The 24,516-nt window shown below is 40.8% G+C and overlaps 1 protein-coding gene across 1 annotated transcript in view; it reads right to left on the bottom strand.

Annotated features, from left to right (window-relative positions):
* LOC128691912 (CLIP domain-containing serine protease B9) overlaps positions 1-24,516 on the bottom strand; it is a 121,073-nt gene that overhangs the window by 45,736 nt on the left and 50,821 nt on the right. The window contains exon 2 of the mRNA XM_070101056.1: positions 3,729-3,862. Within this exon, the coding sequence (XP_069957157.1) occupies positions 3,729-3,858 (130 nt within the window). The 5' untranslated portion in view covers positions 3,859-3,862. The remainder of the gene's footprint in view (positions 1-3,728; positions 3,863-24,516) is intronic.

Below are 24,516 nucleotides of genomic sequence, written 5' to 3'. Positions count from 1 at the left end.
CTAACTTAACGTAAACTGCAACTAAAACAGTATGTCTTGCTGAATAGGTTTTGTCGTCATCAGTTTCTAACATTGTAATTTACATGAAAAATGCAGTCAGGTTATCACTGTAACAGATTTAAACTTATTACGTAAAAGAACATTGAATATTTACAAGGTAAAAAATGAAACCAAGTTCATATAGAAGGAACCTGGCAATTGTTATTCTAGCCTACCTATCGTGTTTGAATTGAATGTTGATTAAAAGATATAAACTAACTAAATTTTCCTAACTGGGTATTCACTTCTAATGCAACTAAATTTATATTGTTTTCCTAACTGACCGGTTCTTAAAAAAATCATAGTGCCTCATTTCTAATACAACCAAGTTTACGCAACTTTCCCACCTTAAATATTACAGTTTTACAAACTTACATAAAAATCCCGTAGTGCCTTATTTGTAATACAACCAAATTTACAGTGTTTTCCTAATTACAAAGCCTGTTAAGTGTTTTACAGTTTGACTTCAGTGTTGTCCAACTTTGGAGATACATACATGAGGTGTATTTCTCTCAGCGTGTATACATGTATATCCTATATCCTGTGAGTTTACTTGTGGGGAAAAAGGTTACTTGCATCCTTAATGACCGTCGTGTAGTCGATAGGCTTTAAACCTCATTAACCAACCAGTCTTGTTTAGTATTTAATATTAATTTCAACTGAATGACAGAACAGTAAAATATTCCTACTAAATCCAAAAATACATAGAATTGATGAGCTAACCCTCTCTTCCTAACCTGGTATATTTTCGTCTTCATTTTCTAAAGTACTATTGAGTTTTAAAAGTCCAAAATGATCCAAAGAATGGACATATGGCTTCCTTCCTGGAATTGAACCAGATTATATCCCAGTACTGGGTATTATATGATCCCTTCGGGCTTAGCGCTTCCTCAGGATAATATTAATAGACATTCATTTAGATGTTCTAAAATCCGTAGAGATCATTCAGCGCCTTGGAAAAGGGAGATAATCAGGTTTGATTCAAGGAAAGGGAGGTTACTTCCAGTTCCTCGGATTAAGAGCCTTTACTATTATGAAGTAATAGAAAATACACACAATCAGTAGTAAATTACAAGTCAGGGAGGATAAACGTCATGTTGGGTCCCGCCCGGCGGTGGCGCGGCCTGGCTTTACCAGGCAAGTAAGTTCTCCTGTCCTCTAATAACCTGTTCATTTTTCCACTATAATCTACCTTGCCCATAACTACTATCGCATTTACTTTGTCTGTTTCGTAAAGTGAAGTCCAGGATTTTTCCTTAATTCATGGTATAACTTTACAAATCTTGGAGGATAATTGTGTTGCAGAGGTGTGAGCAAAGCTCACACCTCTGCAACACAGTTGTCAAGTTATACCATTAATTAAGGAAAGATCCTGGACTTCACTTTACGAAACAGACAAAGCAAATGCGACAGTAATTATGGACACGGTAGATTATAGTGGAAAAATGAACATGTGACTATTAAGTTCATCTTCACTGATGTATTTTGTGTTTAATTTAATTATATTAGTATTATTATTCACGAACGTATTCGTTTATCCGCGCCAATTGTAGTATCTAAGCGAATATTTAAACACCAGGCTTCGGGGATCAAGTCTTATACGGTACAAGCCTTCATAGCCTAAAAAGCAGCAAGAACAACCATCTTTCCGTCCTGGCGACAGGTTAGCGACATTAGAGTTCCTATCCTCAACGGCTCTTGTTTTAACCCAGATATTCGTGTCCATATTATACGTGCTGCCTATGTGAATAAAACACGATATGCCGTTTATGGCATTTATTGTATGGACTGATAGTCTCGGGTATACGAAATGCTTCGTTAAATCCCGTAAACCCCATATCGTTTCTTGTTCACATGCTTGTCGGTATATTTCACTAGTGATATACGTGCTACGTATTCCTTCTGCACCACAGGCAGGTTGGGCGGTATCTAAGCGCAAAGTGCACGATAAATTAAACACCAACCCTCTGAGAATAGTGTACTCCGACTAATTTTTTTTTCTTTTTGGTGCTCATATAATTCATTTTCATGTATCTGCTTTACTGAGTTTATTTGCACTTGATTACTCAAATGTGTCTTTTTATTAACAATCATGACGTATTTTTGACTGTCTAATAGGGCCCAATTTCAACGATTGTTGAATTTCAAATCGGGTCTATCTTTTTGAAACACCTTGTAGTTTTGCTGCTAAACGTAAGGTATCACAACGTTTACAAGTAGTTTACAAGTTACTATGTAAGACAATGTGATCATCCAAAATTGTGTAAAATTGTACCTAAATGACTTGCGTACTTTAAAAGCAACAGCAGGTTGATGTGGCATTGCTTGTGCCTTCCTCAAAGCTTCGGGAAGTTAGTGAACTTTAGCTGTGCTCTCCAGTCCTCTTGTATATCTTATTCCATCTACTATAGGGATTACCACTTTTCCCACAGTCCTCCCGTGATTGAGAACTTAATTAATCCTCGGGAGGTAGGGTTTAATACGGCTCACGCAGTGGTGGCCTTTAATAACACCAACATACGGCATAAAGCGTCGTTACCCTTAAAAAGCAACAGCAACAATCATCTTAACAGCTTAGGTTAGGTAAGGTTCGTCAGGAAACATGGCAAGTGCTTCCTGACTCGGGTCTTAAATCTTCACAGTTGGTGACACATTTGTCGTGCTGCTCACTGCGTTCACATGTATCTCGCCTGAAAGACCTCGGATACAATCCATAAGCCAGGAAGCAGATGGGTAAGTTTTCTTATACATCTTCCCCAGCTCGTTTATTAGTAAAAGGAGACACCTGTCTAGGAGAAAACAGGGCAGTGTGCTGTCCACGACCTGCCTAGCATGGACAAATAAGCCTACTGTAGTGTTCCACTGTTCTTGCATTGTGTTCCGCTTTCGGTCTACAAATTCCTCTCTGAGAAATGATCGCATAGTTTTTTCAAGAAAAAAAATGGCAGATTGTATTTATTTAAATTTTAAGGAAGCCTTTGATAAGAGTTCTCCATGAGAAACAAATTTAGAAAACTTTAAAACATAGGAGTAATTAAGGAGAGTGAACAAAAAACGTCACCGTAAGAAAATATAAAAGAAATTGTGAGGAAACTCGTATCTTGCGCTAGGCAAATATTAAATAGGTTACGAGTGATGGAAATGCTGTAAAAAAAAAAAAAAAAAAAAAAATAACAATGTATTTGGCCAAATCTGAAATATGCATCCTTTGTGCGGTGCCTACACCTTAATAACAAAGATGTTAGAAAAAAAGGAAAACAACAAAATAGCTTCCAGACTAATAAAAATACAAATTTTAATAAAACTGAAAGCATTGAAGTTGTCCACGCTGGCTGGTACGAGTAAAATAGTCTACGAGGTAATCCTATGTAAGGTCATATAAAGACGTGAAGGAATGGATCAGGGAGATTTAGTACCTGCAACAGATAATAGGAGACCACATTTGTAACTTTAGGAAAAAATGGAACCGATGGGGTGCTAGATAGAAAAACTTTCTTCACAGTGGTTTACCTATAGAATTAAAGGAGGTAAGAAGGCGCCAGTCACTGGTCGTGTATAAAATTATGATAAATTATTGAAGTCGAAATGCCACGAGCATAACTGCTTCTGTAGCTACAAAGTGTTAATTACATAGGTAATTCATCTATCTCTCTCTCTCTCCCCCTCATACACACCAAGTAACTACTTACACAGCTGTCTTTTTCCTCTGGCAGGATCTGCTTCTGCTTCTGCGTCCGGGTGTGGAGCAGCCTCTGGGAGCGCCCACACGCCTTCGCACGCCCACACCAACACTACTGCCACCCACACACACGCCCGCATGGTTCTGCAAACAAGAAAGCAGGTGAGTTTCTCCAGTCTGGCAGCCAGAGGTCCGGGTGAGTTGATGATGACGCCTTGTTAATAAACGTTATTGTATATTAATTCTTCTTATTCGGTTAGGTTAATTAAGCACCGTTAAATTTGGGTAATAGCTAGGTGGGTGACTTTGGCTAGAAGATCTCTTTCTGAAAAGGTATATTTTATCTGGTCACATGAACTTTCTCCCTCCCCCCTCTTAATGAAATTCTTAAGATTTTTCATTTGTATGTCTTGCACTCTAGCTTGACGTTCAAATGAAAAATAGGAATAAGTAAAGGGGATGTAAATATTGTGCTGAAAGTATGTAACCAAAACAGGACTCAAGGTAGTGGATTAAGTTGGACAAATTTAGGTTGACAGGATATAGGGGGGTATAAGGTTGACCCTAGAGTGGAACGAACTCCCAGGTTGCGTCATTGAGACAAGAACTGTGGATAGTTTTAAATATAGGTTAGACGAGTATAATAAATGGGTGTGACTTGTATGAGCCAATGGGCCCAATAGTGTTCCTTCATTTGTAAAGTCTAAGAAGGTTAGATTAGGTTGCTAGGTTAGTTATGGTGTAAAATAAAAGAAAAAATGACAAAAAATTTACATAACTAGGATAATTTTTTTTGTGGGGGGGGAGGAGAGAGATTGTAAAATTTCAGGTCAGTTATCTTCTTTTTTCACATATTTGTTAAATAATATGAATTATGCTTCACATAATGGCTTATTTATTCCATAGTTTCACAGGGAAGGATCCTTGAGGCTTTTGATGCAAGGAATTGGAGTTCTCTGATAAAATCTTATTGCGTCCCATTTCTCCAGTGGTGTTTTAACCCTACTGGGCTAGGTTAGGTTAGGTAATAGTAGTAGTGGTGGTAGGTTCGCCGGTGTTGTCTCGGTTCCAGTCTTTTCCAGTTAGTAAGGTTTGTCAGGAAAGAGGACGAGTGTTTCCAGACGCGGGTTTTCTAAGTCATATGATGACCCACAGCTGGAGCTTTTGGTCATCCAACCGAGGCTTACCTCTCCACCCCTTTGAAAGTTTTAGTTATGATTAGCACTTCCCCACGAATATATTGATATTGATTATAACCCAAGGCGACATAGACTTGCGGCAGTTTGTGTGTCAAGCGCTTACACCTGCCCGTGAGATGTTTGTGTATGATTTGTGATGTGAACACCATGTTAAGTTGGAGGTAGTTTATGATGATACTTTGTATTATTATTTAATGACTATCTTTGTGTTATCGCCGCCGCCACCAAACACACCATCTCAAATATCGTCACCATAATTATTACCACCATCACCCTCGTCACCATAATTATTACCACCATCACCCTCGTCACCATAATTATTACCACTCACCCTCGTCACCATAATTATTACCACCATCACCCCCGTCACCTTCTTCTTATGACCAGAGCTTTGGTAAGATGGGTAAGGATAGAAATATTGGAAAAGGGTGGGAGGGAAGAGAGGTTCGAGGTTCTGACCAGAGCTTTGGTAAGAGGGGAGGGGGGGAAGAAGGATGGGTAAGGATGGAAGTTTGGGAAAGGTTGGGGAGGGAGGAGGGGTAGGTGGGGTTATAAAAGGGTAGTGGCCTATCCACTTTGGTGTAATTTGAATATGCGTGTGTGCATATTGAGTGATTTATGAAGAGGTTGGTTATATGAGTAGGGTATACCTCCTGCCCATCAATTTCGCAATGCTATATTGTGTTATACCAGTGCGTCATTGAATTGGAAGGATGCATACTGCATAGAATTGCTTGCTGTTTTTTTTTCCGCAAGAGGTTGGTCAGGAGGCGCAGCTGCAGGCGAGGGTTGCCGGGCATTCGATGGAGGTTGGTTGCTCATCTGGAGTCGGCCAGCAAGGCAGTGACTGATGTGGTGTCCTGCTGTATTGAAGTAGTAGGTGCAACGAGGTCAGTTGTGAGGTGTTGGTTGATAGAAGTGGGTCACCCGGAGATGGGGGGAGCTAGTCCATGTTACTGGACATAGAATGGTTCCGATGGTATCCATTCTTCGTCTTCGGGGAGGTCGCTTAAGATTTTGGGACGAAGGAAGTTCTCCTTGTGGATAAAGCGTCGAACTCTTTGTTGGAGGGTCATTCTTTGGGATCTGTGGGGAAGGGTGGTGATGGTATAGTCGGTTGTGTTCGCTGGTTGAGGGGGATTCTCTCTGTCAGGCATGTAGAGTTCCTGCATGTCTTAGTAAGTTTGTCTAATCGGACGTTGATTGCGGGGATTCTCTGTTGTATGTGTAGGTCCTCTGATCTGATTCTGTCTCTGAGTCCGGTGTTCGTGATGAAGCGGAGGGCTTTGTTTTGGACTCTGGAGTTTTAGCATGTTGGTTTTGGTTGTGAGCGACATGGGTAAGCAGGGGTATTCCAGCAGAGGTCTGATCATCATCTTGTACAGGTGTAGTTTGATGTGGGGAGGGGCTGCTTTGAATCGATAAAGTTGGCCAAGGCGGGCTTTTGCTAGGTTTACCTTTTTGGTTATGTGGGTTGTAGAGTTGAGTAATCTGCCGATCTCGTAAAGGTGTATATGGAATAATAAGATATTCTTGAAGGGGTATAAGACTAACCCATCAGAGTCACATAGATACAACAGATATATAAGTACATGACTCTGAATTGGTAGTAAATATACAAGTTGTAATTGCCCTTTTTTTTTTTTTTTTTTTTTTTTTGCGATTGCACAACGGATATTTAAGCGACAATGAAGGCAGTAATTTCCTGGCCAGTTTATAAAGAATTACTTGACAATGGCTTCTTACAGGTGGTGTCCCGCCAGAGTAAATTTAGCATAATTTTTTTCAGTAGAATGTTATATAAGATGTCTCCCTAATTAGGGGCGATGAATTTCTTAGTAAACATAGAAGGGTTCTGGTGTTACCCAATCATCTTCATCTGCAGGGAGGTTGCTCAATATCATTGGTCGATGGTAATCATCTTTATGGATAAAACGACGGACCCTCTGTGGGAGAGTCATTCTTTGAGTCCTGTGAGGACTCAATTTGTAGAGGACTTCAATTTGTAGAGGATGTTCTCTATCTGGCATGTAGAATTCTTGCATTGCGTAGAGTTGTTTCTTTTTCAGGGTGTCAAGGCGTACATTTAAGGCAGTAATATCTTGTTGTACGTGTAAATCTGCCATTTTAACTCTGTCTCTCCTCCTGGTACCCGTAATAAAGCGAAGAGCTCTATTCTGGACCCGTTGCAACCGTAGCCTGTTGGTCTTTGTTGTTAATGTCATTGGGACACATGGGTATTCTAGTATAGGTCTTATTATCATTTTATACAGATGTTTTTTGACATGTGGAGGGGCTTGATTGAATCGAAAGAGACTGCTAAGACCGGCTTTGGCTATGTTGATCTTTTTAGTTACATGAGATGTTGAGTGGAGCAGCCTGTCTATTTCATATCCCAAGATCTTGTTAGGGTTTCTAATGGCTACAGGTGTACCTCTGATGGAGATACCCCCTTTATCTTCGATGGTTGATGCAAAACATCCTATCGTGCTAACAAGGACTTTGTCAGGATTAGTCGTAATTCTCCATTTCTTTTCCCAATTAGATGTTCGACGAAGTTCAATATACATTTTTTCTATGACTCTCTCATACTTGTATTTTCCTGTTACCGGAGTTGATGAGACGAAATGGATAACACCATCTGCAAACTGTGTTATAATTGTATCATTAAACTCTGGTTGAGGAAGGTCATTCACATAAATGTTGAAGAGAATTGAACTAAGACAAAAACCTTGTGGGACACCAGCTGTTGGTATGAAAGGCTCTGTCGACCTGCCATGAAAGGTGGCAATGATTTTTCTTTGAGTTAAGAAATTATATATTAATCTGAGAAAAGTTCAGTTATGGTCTGGTAGGTCAATGAGTTTGTATATAAGACCATCATGCCATAAGCTATCAAAAGCTTTATGAACATCTCTGGAGGCAATTAGGGCAAGATTGCCCTGATGTTTTAGACTTGCTACAGTATCGAAAATAATATTTATTGCATGATGGGTACCTCTATGTGTTCTAAAGCCAAATTGTTTTTCAGTAAAAAGGTGATTAAACTCCATATAGTAGTTCAGTCTGTTGGAAATGATCTTCTCAAGAACTTTTCCAGTGACTTCAAGTAAAGATGTAGGTCTATAGTTCCCTGGTTGGTGGATGTCTTTATTGGGCTTAGCAAGAAAGATCATCCTAGCAGTCTTAAAAACCACTGGAAAATGTCCTGAGGCCAAGATGGCATTAAAGATATTAACCAAAGACTGTTTACAATTTCTGGGTAGGAACTTTATTTGTTTCATTGTTATTCCAGAGATACCAGGGGCTCTATTTCGTATTCTTCCAATAACCTGTCTCATCTCGAGTAATGTAATAGGTCCAGTAAGCGGGTGGGCGTCTTCAAGAGTTGAAGTATCGATAGAAGGTAGTGGTTGTAGATCATCTAAGTTCTCATCTCTCCATTCATTTACCAACTGATAATGATTATTGTTAAATCGACGACTGTTATTGTGGGAGAGAATTTTCTCCCATACATCACCCATCAAATTAGCCTGGTCCTGTGGATCATCAAGTTTAATCTCAACATCTTCATCATCCTCATCAGTGAAGGTATGAATTAGGTAGTTAGGAGCCTTGTGCTTTGCCCCTAACAGTTGTCGGATCTTACTCCAAAATTTTGCTGGCTCATGTTTATACTGATTAGCTTGGAGAACTAGCAATTTCCATAAGTCACGTTTGTGATGACTAATCATGTTAATTAATTCTTGCCTCAATCTGTGCAATGTAGCTACTTGTGGTTGTCGCGTTTGAAGATGCCTTCGACATTCTGCTTGATAATTCCTTAAAGCGTCTCTAATTTTCCTAGTTGGTTTATATTGTTGATAGATCTTTGTGGAAGCTAATTGACAAGTTGCATTAGTAGCTTCAATTATTCGATTGTGAAGGGACCTGATCGCGTCATCAATTGCAGTGGGAGGTAGATTTTCTAACGACAATTTCATCTTCACCCAGAAATGCCCTGAAGGGGTCAAATCCTAGGGTGTTAAGATTGGGTTTAGGAGGTACAGGTATTCTAAATGGAGAAGTTTGTAGTTGTATTATAACAGGGATATGGTCAGATCCTTCGTTTCCACCAAGAGAGATACGACAATGAAAGAGGTCACATTCTTTGTTTGTCAGGACTATATCTGGTGTTCCTGGATGAGGTCCAATATACGATTTAAAGAATGGGCCTTGAAATGACAAGTTTCTAGCTGTCATGATATTAAATAGTTGTTTTCCTTTTAAGTCACCCAGTGGATTACCAACTCCACAGTTAAAGAGGGCAGGGTGATGAGCATTAAAATCTCCTGCTAGAATTGTTGGAATATTCCTGCTTAATATCCTATGTAGAGGAATTGACTTTATATATTGTTGTCTCGGGGGAAAATATCCAGTTCCTATCACTAGTTGGCCATGAGACGTCGTCATTTCTATTGCAAGAATGTTATCTTCATCGACATGAATATTTTTAAATGCATAGCCTAATTTAACTAAGATGGCTACGCCACTATAGGGTCCTCTCGATTTCTCCACAGTAGAGTAACCACGTAATTTAATATGTTGATCAACTCTTGCAGCTGTCTCATTCAAGAGTATAACATCGGGATTGTAATTATGTAGTTCAACCTCAAGGAGGTAACGGTTATTAAAGAAATGTTGAACATTAAGTTGGAAAATTGTAATCCCCATTATTTCTTGCACTTCGCATGTGTACTGCGGTCTGAACGCCTGCAAGTAATGTCACGTTTGGTATCCACACTATCCCTGCTGGACTCGTCAAGGGGAGGAGGGAAGTTCTGCGTAGTTGCTTGTGTATTAAAAGTGTCATCATCTTCACTAGAATAGGTATTATTAACAGAATCATTAGAGTCATCATCAGAAAACTGAGGTATGATATTCCCAGTTACAAGAAGCAGAGGCTCATGAGAGTTAATGGGAGACTGTGGAGGCTCCAAGGGAAAATTTGGTAGGCAAGGTGAATTACCCTGGGAAAATTCCTGTTCAACAGGATCAGCTTCAATAGCAGGAGAGTAAGCACCAATCTCTGGGGCATCGTTATGGTCAGGTATTGACTCATCGGGTTGAGGGGAGTTGACAACCTGGGTATGCGAGGTGGGTGATCCCTGGACCAGGGATGACTTAGGCTTATTTGTAGAAGTAGAGTAGGGTACATACTTCTTGTTATGAGAAGGCTGGGCTATAATAACCTTCACATTATCTGGGATAGTGATGGGAGTGATCCCATTTGCCATTAACAAATCATTTAAAACCTGAGAGCAGAGTTGAATGTCACCACCTGCTATGTCTTTGGCCATCATATACATTAGTTGAGCTCTCGTCATATCCCCGGCTGTGGATACCTGAGACATAGGAGATGAGACTGAACCTTGTTGTTGCGTTTGTGTATGTTGTAGGTGAGGACTAGATTGGGGCACTCCAAGAGGGGCAGAATTCCAAACATTGGAACCAGTGGAAGAGACCTGAGGAGTCCCACTGGATCCAGGCAAAGCTGGGAAGGAAGTTTGGGACATTGTTGGAGGTGCCTGGGGAGTGGTCTTCTTAGAAGTGGACAGTTTCTTAGCTTCTAAAATTTTCTGCATTTTCTTTTTCCTCTCAGGACAGAGAGCAGAAACAGCATGGTGTTTTCCATTGCAGAGGACACACTTGGGCGTATTTTTATTATTGCAATCTCTATAAGCATGTTGGCCAGAGCAAATGCTGCAATTCTGTGCTTGAGTACTGCACTTGTTGGTGGTATGACCAAAGGCATAACATTTAAAACATTGTGTAACACTGACAAATCGTTCAAGAGAGATTTGGTCAGGTGTCCATCTGGTGCCAAAACATTTGAAGTCATTTTGACACACAAGTTTGGCCTCTTCAGGTGTCACAAGTATTAACTTTAATGTTACCTGGTTGTTGCCAGGTTTGGAGAATTTATGTGCTTGGACAGCATGAAATTCAGAATTCTCTGTATTAAAGTCCTCAATAATTTCCTACACTGTGATATCTCTCATGATGCTGTTGATTCTGGAAACAAACACAGTTCGCTGAGCTTGATAGCTTTCAGGTGCAATTGGGTGGATTCCAAAAGTCGTCAATTTGTCCAGGACCTCCTGCTTTAGTAGTTGAAGTAATTCTTCAGAAGAGAGAAGTACTACCCCAGCGGGGGTTGTAAAAACATCCACTGGAACAACAGTTGAATTCGAGCAGATACATGCTAGAATTTATTTATCTTCGTCAGTGTCCCAGGATGCGGTCGACTACCATCCACTGATGGGGAACATAGACAACAGGTAATCTTACTAGCTGGGAATTATGTCGCGCCATGATGTCCAGGAAGGTACATCAGGCACATAAGTTACTTTAACAAAAAGGGCCTTTCCTTAGTGTTAGTCTAACATCCTATTTCAGCTGACTTATGAAGGTCAGCCCCTAAGATAGCCTACCCTCGAGTGGTGAGGGGGAAAGGGCCCAAGGCAAAGATCGGCCGGATTTTAAAAAACCACACGGGCTACCGGATGGTCAAAATGCCTTGTGTTAACTCGCCAAAGCGAAGTTGCCGAAAAAGAAGATAGGAAAGTCAGAAGGATAGCAATGTATGTAGTGTGTTAGTGTGTGGGCCAGTGTAGATGTTTGGGTGAGGGGAGGATGGGGAAGGATGGGGGGATGGGGAAGAGAGGGGTGAACAAGTAAGCAAGTCACCGCCTTACCCTCTTGATAGGATGGGGCTCGAAGTGACTGCAAGCAAGTTTCCTCTCAGCTCTGGTGAAGAACTGCTCAGGATAACCCAAGAATAATCTCGAGTAACAGTGTTCAGAGTTGCTCAGCTCGAGAATTACTCAGGATAACTGAAGAGCAGGAACGACGACGTCTTCTCTCCACGGCAGCTGGGCTGCTTCCAGTCCCCCCGTCACCATCATTATCATACCGCTATCAGTCATGAACTCCAGACCGACATGCGGGTTCTATCCCCGCCCGTGGTATGGTTTGTTTGCAGTCGTGTCATTACGATTTCGTGAGTCATTATCATACCACCATCGCTATCATCAGACAAAAAAGAGTTCACTAAAACAGTGAAGGAAGAAAATTGTTACTGCTATTCACTTTATGATTTAAATTGAGATGATCAGTGAAAGTTACGGACTCTAGGAAGCAGTTGATGCCTTTAACAATTGTCTTCAAATTTATGATCATTGAGGCCGTTTATTGTTTGGCTTTCAACTTTAGACAACTAGATAGCATTGGTCAGACAATTTTGAGGGTCATTATAGAAAATTATTAATAAAGTTTAAAGACTACCCACTAGACGAGGGTTATTGAGGCTGCTTTTAAGTTTGTAACCTTTTCACCACCTGATAAGAATACTTTAATCTTTAAAACAAGGATAAAGTAAACTCTCAACATATATACACAGAGAACTAGATCATTACAAGAGCTGAGGAGTAAAGGTGTTCAATATATAGTTGATCTATCAAAAATTAATGAGAGTTAAGCTTCACGAATCCAAGAAGCAAGTTACGTAGATTTTTTTTTTTTTTTTTGGTGGGAGGGGTTAAAAGCCAAGTTGGAAGTTGTGGTCGGCCAGTCTGTGGTTAAAAATCTGTTCACGAGTCATCATTACAGTAACACCCATTGGTTATATGCACACCAAGAAGTGTGTCAGGTAGTCAGTCCCTCAGATGTGTTGAGCACATCTCCAGGCTGAGGGACTGTCCACCTGAAATTGCTTCTTCAATGTTGCTGGACTGGTCACATCATCTTGACCACTCCACTGCTTCTGATGTCTCCATATTTGTCACCTAACTATTGCAAATGTGTCTTAGCTAATGACCCATCCTAGGTAGGTCGAACTCACACCTACCTCTTAATGTACATTATATATGCTGAGAGTTAGGGATTAAAATATTCTTGACTTCTGGCGAACAGGTGATGTGCTGCCTTAATGACTCCTTGAGCATGGTAATATATTGGTAGAGAATACTGGACAGTACGTAAGACACATACTGGTATTTGTGGAAGAATTTTCTTTATCAGGGACTTTATCACTAGGCTCTAAGCCCAGTTAGGCAACTAGCTAACACGCATGTAAGAGACACTTAGTTTTATTTTGAAAATGGTATAAAATACCGACAAGTTGATGATTAAGAGACATGCGCAACAGTTGGTTATCGTTATTGTTGCACTTGTGTCTTAATCATCAACTTGTCTTATATCTTGACATACAAAAACATCAACTTGAAGTGGAAAACAGTTTGACACAAGATTCAGTAGGAAGTGGTTGACTTTATTCTTGCTTATTCTTGCTCGAAAGACTATGCCTCATAATGAAGTTTGAGAACACTGTATGTACTGTTGCTATTGTCTTCAGTCACGCTAACTACATCGATGTTGAGAAATGTGTCGAAATCTCTATCCAAGTTTTTATCAAAGTTCTCCTTCAAGGAAGCCAGGGAGTCGCCTTCATGCCGGTGAAAATCTGTTAAAAATTCTTAATTCAAGCTTAATTAAGTCTCATTCCTCATCTAATTTAGCCCCATTACTACTATTGTTTACTTCTGTTGTTAGTTCTACTACTACTATTACTAACCCCCTCCCCCACCACCACTGCTCTTTTTCCAACTACTACTAATACTACTACTACATTTGATATTACTGTTATGCTAATGCTTCTACTGCTACTGCTCCTATTGCTGCTGTGCTGTTGCTACTACTACTACTACTACTACTACTACTACTACTACTACTACTACTACTACTACTACTACTACTACTACTACTGTGATCTACAAGCAATAAAGCCATGGAGGGATGTTAGTAAAGGGCTACCCCTCCTGTTCCTTGTATCAAACCTGATTACTTCATTTCCCTAGGCACTATGACCCTTACGGTTTTAGCACTTCCATGAATATTAACACGAGTAATAAACTACTAGCGTAGTCTGTGGAAAATACAATTCGCTTGGTGATCCTAGTAACTGTTTTCAGACTACACTTATAATTATGGTAAGATAGTTATATAAATGAGTAAGACAACGTGTGCAGAAGTGAAGTATTTCCGAAAACGTGTCGCTTGAATATTAGGCTTCTTCAGTCGAATACAGAGGTGACTAAATGTGGAGACAATTGATGTGATCAATCTATCAACCTTCAAGTAGTTGGATTGAAGTGGTCAGTCCCTCAGCCTTGAGGAGTGTCTAGCTTCATAGTCTTGAACAATAGCTATATATTTTTGTTTGCGATTTAGATACAACTGCAGATATGCAGTAGTGAAAGGTGCTGTTTATGACGCTATCGCTCTCAACGTGGGAATTGCCAATGATAACCAAAGAATCACTGTGAAATGGACTTGCCTAGCAAGTCCATTTCACAGTCCATTTCAGTCCATTTCAGATCTACTGTTTGAAACAGTTCATTTTATATTATTTTATATTAATTGGACATTTTCCCCTGTGTTTTGAGAAGAAAATTGTATAGTGCACAGAAATGTCAAAGAATGAAGAAAATATCTTTGAGAATCACACAGTTTATTTTTGTAATGTTGTTGATGGTAAATAATACATACAAGTTCATGAAGAAGACACATGTGCAATACTTGCGTAGCCTTATTGCCGAAACGTTTCGCCTGCACAACAGGCTTCTTCAGTCGAATACAGAATAGACACTGGAGATAGTAGTAGCTATGACGTGATCAGTCCTTCAGCCTTGGTATACATTGACGGTGTCTAGGGAGGGGGCTGGAGGTCTTCAGGCCCCAAAATTCCCTCAGTCCCCCCAAAACCTCAATAAAACCAGTAATAAACAAACCATACATACCACGGGCGGGATTTGAACCCGCGGTCAGAGTCTCAAAACGGGATTTCAAAATAGGTCTCGTAGCCTCCATTAACGACATAACTACCCCTAAGCTCTTGTATAGAAATTCTTGCGCCACCCCTGTTTGGTAATAGGCGTCAGCAGCACAGCAACACCATGGTATCTGGTACAGGCAAAATCTGGAATTCCTTGCTTAGTAACTGTTTAGCATGACCTACTGCCGCTAGTGGGCCACGCTCATGTGATGTCAACTCCAGCTGCTTCATCTCACTTCTGCTCTAGTATGTAAGGTTTGACCATATGCCTATGCTTAGCTTCAGAGACTGCCCCCCCCCCACCACCGGTGACGGACAGATCACGTTAAAATTTCTTCTAGTCTTCAGTGTTATATCCGCCAACATTCGACTGAAGAAGCCTGCTGTGCTGACGAAACGTTTCGGCAATAAAAATATTTAAGTGATGAACATGTCTTATTAATCATTTATCAGCACAATATTGGTATACAATACCGACACGTTGAAGAATTAGTAAAATATGCAACATCTAGGTCTCTGTATTTGAAGACGTTCTGTGTATCATTCTACAAGACTGAGGGACTTATTTTTTTTTATGTTTTAAGACGTTCTGTGTATCATTCTACAAGACTGAGGGACTTATTTTTTTTATGTTTTAAGACGTTCTGTGTATCATTCTACAAGACTGAGGGACTTATTTTTTTATGTTTTAAGACGTTCTGTGTATCATTCTACAAGACTGAGGGACTTATTTTTTTATGTTTTATTTAAAAGACATACATAGCGAAAACAATAGTGAAAAAAGAAAAATCATTACACACCTCATTACAACAATAAGTCTTAGAATATGTTACAAAATTCTTCATAGTACATGTACTTTCAAATTGATATGGTACATCTGAAAGACACAATCTGTCCATTAAACAATGACCCTTCCAAGCCTTGGAGTAATGACATTGTATCTGGAACACTAAATCTAACCTAACTACCCCATAGCAGGTACATCTAATTCCTGATTGTGCATCCTTCCACGGAGTGTACATCCTTCCACGGAGTGTACACCTTACGGAGAAGTACAACATAAAAGTAAGACCGCAAGAGTGCACAATAAATTACGTTAACCCTAACACATATACAATACTAGCCAAAAGTATGAAAACTTACATCACTAAAGAATATTAAGCATAAAATCTACAATGCAACATCTGTTCCTAAAACAATACAAAGGTAAAGGCTATAACTGCCTGATGGCTTACAAAACCACCTCGTAAAAACCAAAATATCATAAAGTATGATACAGCAATTACAATAATACCAGGATCACCTCACCCAAAAGAACTTAAAATAAACAAACATGGATAACAAGCTATTCTTTCAGAAAAAGAACAAACTAAAAATACAATTAATCAGTAAGTACATTATATAAACATATCCCGTAACCGTGTAACAGTTTGGTTTCTCACAATGGGATTCGCCAAAAACAAAAAAATGGTGATCGATACCATGCCTAACCCTTCTAGGGTAGGGTAGGTGCCTGAGCCGGAGCTTGTAGCTCACAAGACTGTCATTCCCATTAGCCCCCTTGGGGCGGGGATGGCAGACCAGAGAGGCCTAGCTTGTGGCTAGGCCTGGGGACAATTGGTCCCAAAGATGAGGAGGTATTTGTGCCTCCTCCCATGGGAGACTTAGGTCTCAGACACTCCCTAAAGAGGGAGCCAAGGCCGGGGCACCACTTGGAAAAGGCCCGGGCCGGGAGAATACCGGCGAATCTTTAATAATAATAATAATAAAAAAATGGTTATAAAGGATTTCCCTATCACATATAAGCATATCCAAATTGGGAACATTATATCTTCTTATTACCTCCCTGACTTTAAGCCTCAAATAAAAACGCTTGTGAATACCCTAAACTGGACTTGTTTCACTCTCCACATCTAAACCCAACAAACATAGACGAACAGCAATCACCTTAGTGAGTGCCTAACCTCACAGGAAGACCATGGCACACCCCACCTAAACAGTCTATTACAGTAGTAAAACATATACAGTCCCACACAGGAACAAAACTCCTGAGACCGTATTCAACACACATAGTAGTACATATGCAGAGCCGTACTACATAAAGCATTAAAAAACCATCCTGGCCCAAGACACTTCAGAAAGCCCCCCCCCCCTCCTGTCATCCCCTGACTACACAAACTCACTCTCGCTTTCATACTCGAGCCCGTACCTGAAGTCTAAAGTCAAAACCCCAGTCTCTTAACCATATGTCTCCAGTTCACCCCCCCCCCACTATGCCCCCCTCATGCATAACGACTGCACACCCACATACTCCACTACCACACACTCTTAATCCACATTCCACCCTTCACGGATCTCAAAACAAAACAAAAGTGACAGTTAAGGGAAAACAACCCATGCCAGCTCTACCCTACACCCAACCCTAACATTACACCTACCCTCAGATTACCATAACCCAAAGGAAAACTATTTACCTACACCCTCCCATATAGTAGCCTATTCCTGCAAACCGTACGATACACTCGCCGCAAGCGCCCGCACCCTACAAACACCCCCCACATCCCGCATACCCCAAGAAACATACAAAAAATCTGCCACCACATACATCACTGCCCTCCGAATGTCCTTGGAAACTCCTCCCACATCAAAATTCAAAGCCCTCAAAGTCGAAATGTTACTCCCACCCCCCGCCACTATACCTAGGACCCCCGCTAACCATGTCCTTACAACCCCCAAGTTTTCACAAAAATATACAGCATGAAAAGCCGTCTCCTCTTCCCCACAATGCAGACAATTCTCCGCACCTACATAACCCATTCTATATAGCACAGACCTTGAAGCTAGAATTTCCAGAAAGAACCTATATACCAATTCACGAACCTTCGGCTTTAATCTAATCTTTCGAAAGTCTTCCCAAATACCCCTCCAATCATACATCGGGTATGTATCTAGTCCCTGTATCACCTCACCCTGCCTACCTTACCTGTCCTCCCAAACCTACTTACCCTTACTTTTCTTGGATCCCGTATTGTCAACAAATTACGCACCATAACTTCACACACCAATAACGCCTTCCCCTTGCACCATTTCCTCACATCCTCCATGACCACTCCCACCCTTATACCCCTCTCTCCTCCCGCCTTCAGGTACCGCTGCTTCACATACACAGCCTTCACGCGTGTGTCCAAAGGTATAAGACCCAGCCCACCCTGCCGCACGCATGTCATCACCACCTCCTTCCGTAGCCATGGCCTCCTATAACCCCACACATACCTCAAAACCCGCCTCTCCAGTTCCTGAATATCACACGACCTCAGGGGATAGACTTCTGCCACTCCCCACACTTTACTATACACAAGAGTGTTTACCACCACCACCCTCTACTGCAATGTTACATCCCCGGCCCTCCACCCTCGCATCCTACCCATCGCTCTACTCACAACTTCCCTTGAATTTATCCTCTGCGCCACCCCAGCATCCGCCATGTACACAACCCCGCAGATCTTAATTCTATCCACAACGTTCCACCCATACACTTCCCCCAAACCCCCCCACCCACGTACCTACTTCCAATAACTTAGACTTTGCTCCATTAACCCTCATCCTGGTCGCCCCACCAAAAATCTCTATTATACATCCCATATTCCCCAATCCTATTTCCCCTCCCACCGAAACTGTGGTGTCATCCACATACCCCACAATCCCACATCTGCCAGGACCCTCCCCTCCCCGTTCCCACACTCCTTCCTCTATAAGCCTGTATTATTATTATTATAATCAAGGGGAAGCGCTAAACCCGTAGGATTATACAGCGCCTGTGGGGGGGATGTGGAAGGTATTCAGGCTTAATTCAGGAAACTGGAGCACAGATCCAATTCCCTGAATCAAGAGCCCCTCACCAGCGTCAAGGAACCTTCCTTGAGGGGTATAAGCCTGTAAAATGGGTTCTGCATGCATGCAAAGAGGATTTGAGACAAGGGACAACCCTGTCGCAAACCCCTCCCCAACTGCACCGGCAGCCCTAACTTCCCATTAACCTGTACTCTGACCCTCGCAGGCGTATACAAAGTAGTCACCCACCCAAAACCCTGTTTTTGTAAAATACTCCACAACATACGTCTATCTACAGTCATAAGCCTGCTTCCAATCGATCCCCAAGATTCCCCCACCCCCTTGTCTACCCTCCACAAAATCCCTAATTCTCCCATGCCCCTCACGCATACTTAGACCTGGAATCCCATACTGTCTTCTATGTAGAACAAGGTCAATCACCTTCTTCATGCAATTACCTAAAACCTTCGCAAAAAGCTTATAATCAGCACACATGAGGGAGATCGCCCTATAGGCACCCAGGGTCTTCCCCTCCCCAGGGACTTATTACCTCATCTACTGCTGCAGTTTTAACACCTTCAAATAATTTGTGTGATAAATTGAAAAAACTACTGGTTGGCGAAGCGTCTTCAAATATAGAGCTAAGTGTTGCACATGTCTCATTAATTAAGTATTATAGTCTTCCATCTGACGTGACTGTACCGTAGTTGCAACGATGATTTAGCCTATTCTGCTATGTCATTCTCAAATTGTCGCCCAGCTTCACTTCTCATGCGAGTGTAATAGGCTAAAGCTCTTCCGCTCGCGTCTCTTTTCTGCAGAGGTGCTGCTTTTGTTGGTGTGTTGCTACTGTTGCTGTTGTTCCCGATGTATGTGGTTATCATAGTGCTACTGGGGTTATTCTTGTCGTTGTTGCTATTGTTGTTTCTGCTGCGGTTATTGTAGTTTTTGCTTCCATTGTTGATGCTGCTGATTTGTATGCTACTGCCTCTATTGTTGATGCTACTGATGCTTCTGTTATTACTAATACTATTGCTGTTGTTATTACTAGAACCAACTGTTGTTATAATAAATATATTTATAACTATTGTAGTAGTGGTAGCAGTAGTAGCAGCAGCATTTTTGGTGGCGGTAATAGTGACAATGGCAACAGTGGTTGGTGGCACTAGTGACTATTTTGGTAGTAGTAGCAGCAGTGGTTAGAGGCAGTAGCATCAGTGGTGGTGGTGACAGTTTTGGTGGCAGTAATAGTGGTTGTAGCAGCAGTGGTTGGTGGTAGTAGCAGCAGTGATGGTGGTGACAGTTTTGGTGGCAGTAATAGCAGTAGCCGCAGCAGTGGTGATAGTAATATCAATAAGAACAAGGGTGGTAATAACGTTATCCACGAGACGTACTTGAACAATCACTTTCTCGCTAACATGATTGATAGTACCGCCTTTTCCCCCTCACACCGATAATGACGTCTAAGAGATGGCAATTCGCAAGTAATAGTGATTCCAGCTGTACTGGAACCAAGCTCTTGAAGCTCCCACAGCTGATCAACTCTTACTGGAACGCTTGACGCTATTGATCGGTGTCCTGTAGCTCGGTTGGTAGCGCACTCAGCTCACACACTGAGGTCCGTGGTGCGATCACCGGTACGAGTGGTACCTGCTGTCCCTGTTTATCTAGCAATAAGTAGGTACCTGGGTATTAGCCGACTGGCGTGGGTCGCATCCTGGGGATAAAATTAACCTAAGTCTGCCGAAATGCTGTGCGTATCCAGAAGCTTTCTGTATAGAATGTCATTGATGTCAGCTATGGTTTGTATAAGCTGTATCATGTACTTGTAGAAATCAATTCTCCATTGAAGTTCCCCGGCTAAAGCTGACACTGCTGAAATCAACCAGCTGAAGCTTACACTGTTGAAGTCTCCCAGCTCAGGTTGACACAACCGAAGTCTCCCAGCTCAGGCTGACACTACTGAAGTCTTCTAGATCAGGCTGACACTACTAAAGTTTTCTAGGTCAGGCTGACACTACTGAAGTCTCCTAGCTCAGGCTGACACATTTCCACACCTTGTAATGGAATATAGCAGGGAAACTGCTAGCTTTTTCTCCTAGTGTGTAACTAACATATAGACGAGAGTAGCAGCACACTGCACATATATCCAGTTTTGTTTAATAAAAAAAATGACACTTTCCCAGGGAGCGAAAGTACCCGGTGGGAAGTGTTTAGCGACAGGTGTGAGGCAGGTATAATGGGAGTAATAGTGATAGTTGGAAGCCACGTATATAGTTCACTGAGGCAGGGAAGAAAGCTAACAGTCTTAAGCTACACTGGTAGCGCATTCCTCTTAGAGCTGCCTCTTCCTCTTCTAAGCTACACTGGTAGCGCATTCCTCGTAGAGCTGCCTCTTCCTCTTCTTGGATACTGTGTGACAGGGTATGTACACTAAGAGGTGTATTTCTCTCAGCGTAAAAATGCTGAGACTAGAAGAAGCATACTGTGTAGGCAAAACGTTTCAACCATAGATACCCAGTTTGTTTTACATGAGTTACTCACCCACGCTAAACAATGGTATAAAGGAATTTGGTGGGTGTGATACTGCCATTGTCAGGAAAAAAATTAAAATGTTTCCTGAGAGCCCTAGTCTTATGATGACCCATTCAGTGCAACTTTCCGTCATTGGACTGAGGCTGTCCTCTGCTTTCCGGTTCACCCTCACAAAATTAAAAATGCTCTACGTACTAAAGGTCTTTCTGCATGCACACTTAAATGTCACCCATCACTATACAAACTTGTATTATGCTGAAATTATCTGAATCTTAAGATACAGATAAAGCAACAACATTATACATATAGATATAATAATACGTATTATACATAGTTATAATAATACGTATTATACATAGATATAATAATATGTATTATACATAGATATAATGATAACATTACACATACAGATAATAACATTATACATACAGATATAATAATAACATTATACATACAGATATAATAATAACATTATACATACAGATAGCAGTAATAACAGTATATGTACAGATATAATAATATACATACAGATTTACAAATATCATACATACCGACATAACATTATGCATATAAATATGGTTATAACACTATACATACATATATAGCAATAACTTTATACATGCAACATTACTATCATGGATGACCTTGACTTTCTCCTCGCCTCTTCACCTCATCTGTCTTCTGGCTTTCTCTCATTTTCTCTTACTCGGCACCTGATAATGGTCCGGGACTGAGCGAAACGTCACCTCGTGTCTCTTAATTGTTGTAGCCACAGTATCGTGTCTTAAAACACACGTGCAACAGTTTAGTATCTTTGTTAACCAAACATTTCGCCTGTTAAGCAGGCTTTTTCAGTCGACACACAGAGGAAACAGCAGAAGTATTGATGTAGACATGAGGTGATCAGTCCGTTAGCCTTGAGAGGGACTGATGGCGTTGTGTTAGTACAAAGGCGTTATAATTAAAATGAAGGGTGTATAAGGTATTGTAAATGTTGTACAACACCGACAAGTTTATGAGTGAGTCACATGTGCAACAAACACAAGGTACCTTTATTGACGAAACGTTTCACCTACGCTGCAGCCTTCATCAGTCAAATACCGAGTTGACTGCAGTATTGGAGACAAGAAGTGGAGAGGTAGTTTTGAGGTTATCAGTCCCACAGCCTGATAGAAGATGGTTAGTCTATGTTATTTACTTAGTGAACAATAGTAACGATATTTTATGGCTAAAGGTTAATCTGGTTCAGGCAGTGTTCTTTAACAGTTCTTGTCCACTTTATTGTTATACAGGCTTAGTTTCTTCAGAAATGCTGCGTCACAGTCACCAACAACCTGCCTGATCAGGGACTGGATGCCACACTTAGGGGACGAAGAATCAAGCCTCCATCAGTCCTTGCGATGACTGTCAAAGGTTTAGTTCAAGAAATTCAGTGCATTTTAGATAGGCTGCTGTGTGTTGCTGCAATTATATTTGTATGAAGTTTAGACGTAAGATCACTCCCATATATATATATATATATATATATATATATATATATATATATATATATATATATATATATATATATATATATATTATATTATTTTTTATACCTGTGACTGGTTTCGAGGGGGCTTTCACTTTTAAAAGTATTTAATGTAAGCTAAATAAAAGAATGGACAATGCTCTGAGTAACTCTGGTCAGATCACTGACAATGATAAGGATATGTGTGAAATTCTAAATACCTATTTCCTCTCAGTTTTCACCCAGGAAAATACTAGCGATATTCCTGAAATAATAGATTATGTAGAACAGGATGATAATAAACTATGTACGATTGCGGTAACTAGTGACATGGTCCTCAGACAAATAGAGAAACTAAAACCTAACAAATCCCCAGGCCCTGATGAACTGTTTGCAAGGGTGTTAAAGGAACGTAAAGAGGAACTTAGCATACCTTTGGCTAATCTTTTTAACATATCACTACAGACTGGCATAGTGCCTGATAAGTGGAAAATGGCAAATGTAATACCTATTTACAAGGCAGGTGACAGGTCCTTGGCTTCGAACTATAGACCAATAAGCCTTACCTCCACAGTGGGAAAATTTATGGAATCAATAATTGCCGAAGCAATTTCAACACGGTTTTACAAAGGGGCGTTCCTGTCTTACGAATTTACTAACTTTTTTCACTACGGTATTTGAGGAGGTAGATCATGGTAATGAATATGATATTGTGTATATGAACTTCAGTAAGGCTTTCGATAGAGTTCCACACCAGAGGCTATTGAGGAAACTTAAGGCACACGGAATAGGAGGAGAAATTTTTTTCCTGGGTAGAGGCATGGCTGACAAATAGACAGCAGAGAGTTTGCATAAATGGGGAGAAATCAGAATGGGGGCACGTCACAAGCGGTGTTCCTCAGGGGTCAGTGTTGGGCCCGTTGTTGTTCACAATTTACATAAACGACATAGATGAGGGAATAAATAGCGACATAAGCAAATTTGCTGATGACACCAAAATAGGCCGTCCAATTCATTCTAATGAGGACACTAGAGCACTCCAGGATGATTTGAATAGACATGCAATGGTCGGAGAAGTGGCAGATGCAGTTTAATTTTGACAAATGCAAAGTTCTAAATGTTGGACAGTTAAATAACCATGCCACATATAAACTAAATAATGTAGGATTTAGGAGTTCTGGTTAGCAGTAATCTAAAACCAAGACAACAGTGCATTAGTGTTCGCAATAAAGCTAACAGAATTCTTGGCTTCATATCTAGAAGTATAAATAATAGAAGTCCTCAGGTTGTTCTTCAACTCTATATATCCTTGGTTAGGCCTCATTTAGACTATGCTGCTCAGTTCTGGTCACCGTATTACAGAATGGATATGAAAGTTAAGACACTTGTGCAACATCTGGTTATGAAGAATTGAGACACTTGTGCAACACATGGTAATCTTTATTGAAGAAACGTTTCGCCACACAGTGGCTTCATCAGTCCAATACAAAGCAGAAGGTATAAGGAGAGGAGGAGTTTGAGGTAATCAGTCCCTCAGCCTTGAGTCGATGTGTTCAGTCCATCAATCTTGTAGATTGATGGACTTATACCTTCTGCTTTGTATTGGACTGATGAAGCCACTGTGTGGCGAAACGTTTCTTCAATAAAGATTCCCATGTGTTGCATGTCGGTTTTCAAAACCATTCACCACAACATCTGGTTATCTTTATTGTAGACGTTTCGCCATCCAGTGGCTTTATGAATACAGATTCTTTGGACATAATAAGAAAACTGAAGAACTATATACAAAAGATGAGGTAATCAGTCCCTCAGCCAGATGTTGCACAAGTGTCTTAACTTTCATCTTGTGGGT

This window comes from Cherax quadricarinatus, chromosome 75, assembly GCF_038502225.1.
Source record: "Cherax quadricarinatus isolate ZL_2023a chromosome 75, ASM3850222v1, whole genome shotgun sequence".
Classification (NCBI taxonomy): domain Eukaryota; kingdom Metazoa; phylum Arthropoda; class Malacostraca; order Decapoda; family Parastacidae; genus Cherax; species Cherax quadricarinatus.
This window is presented reverse-complemented; position numbering and strand designations above follow the sequence as displayed.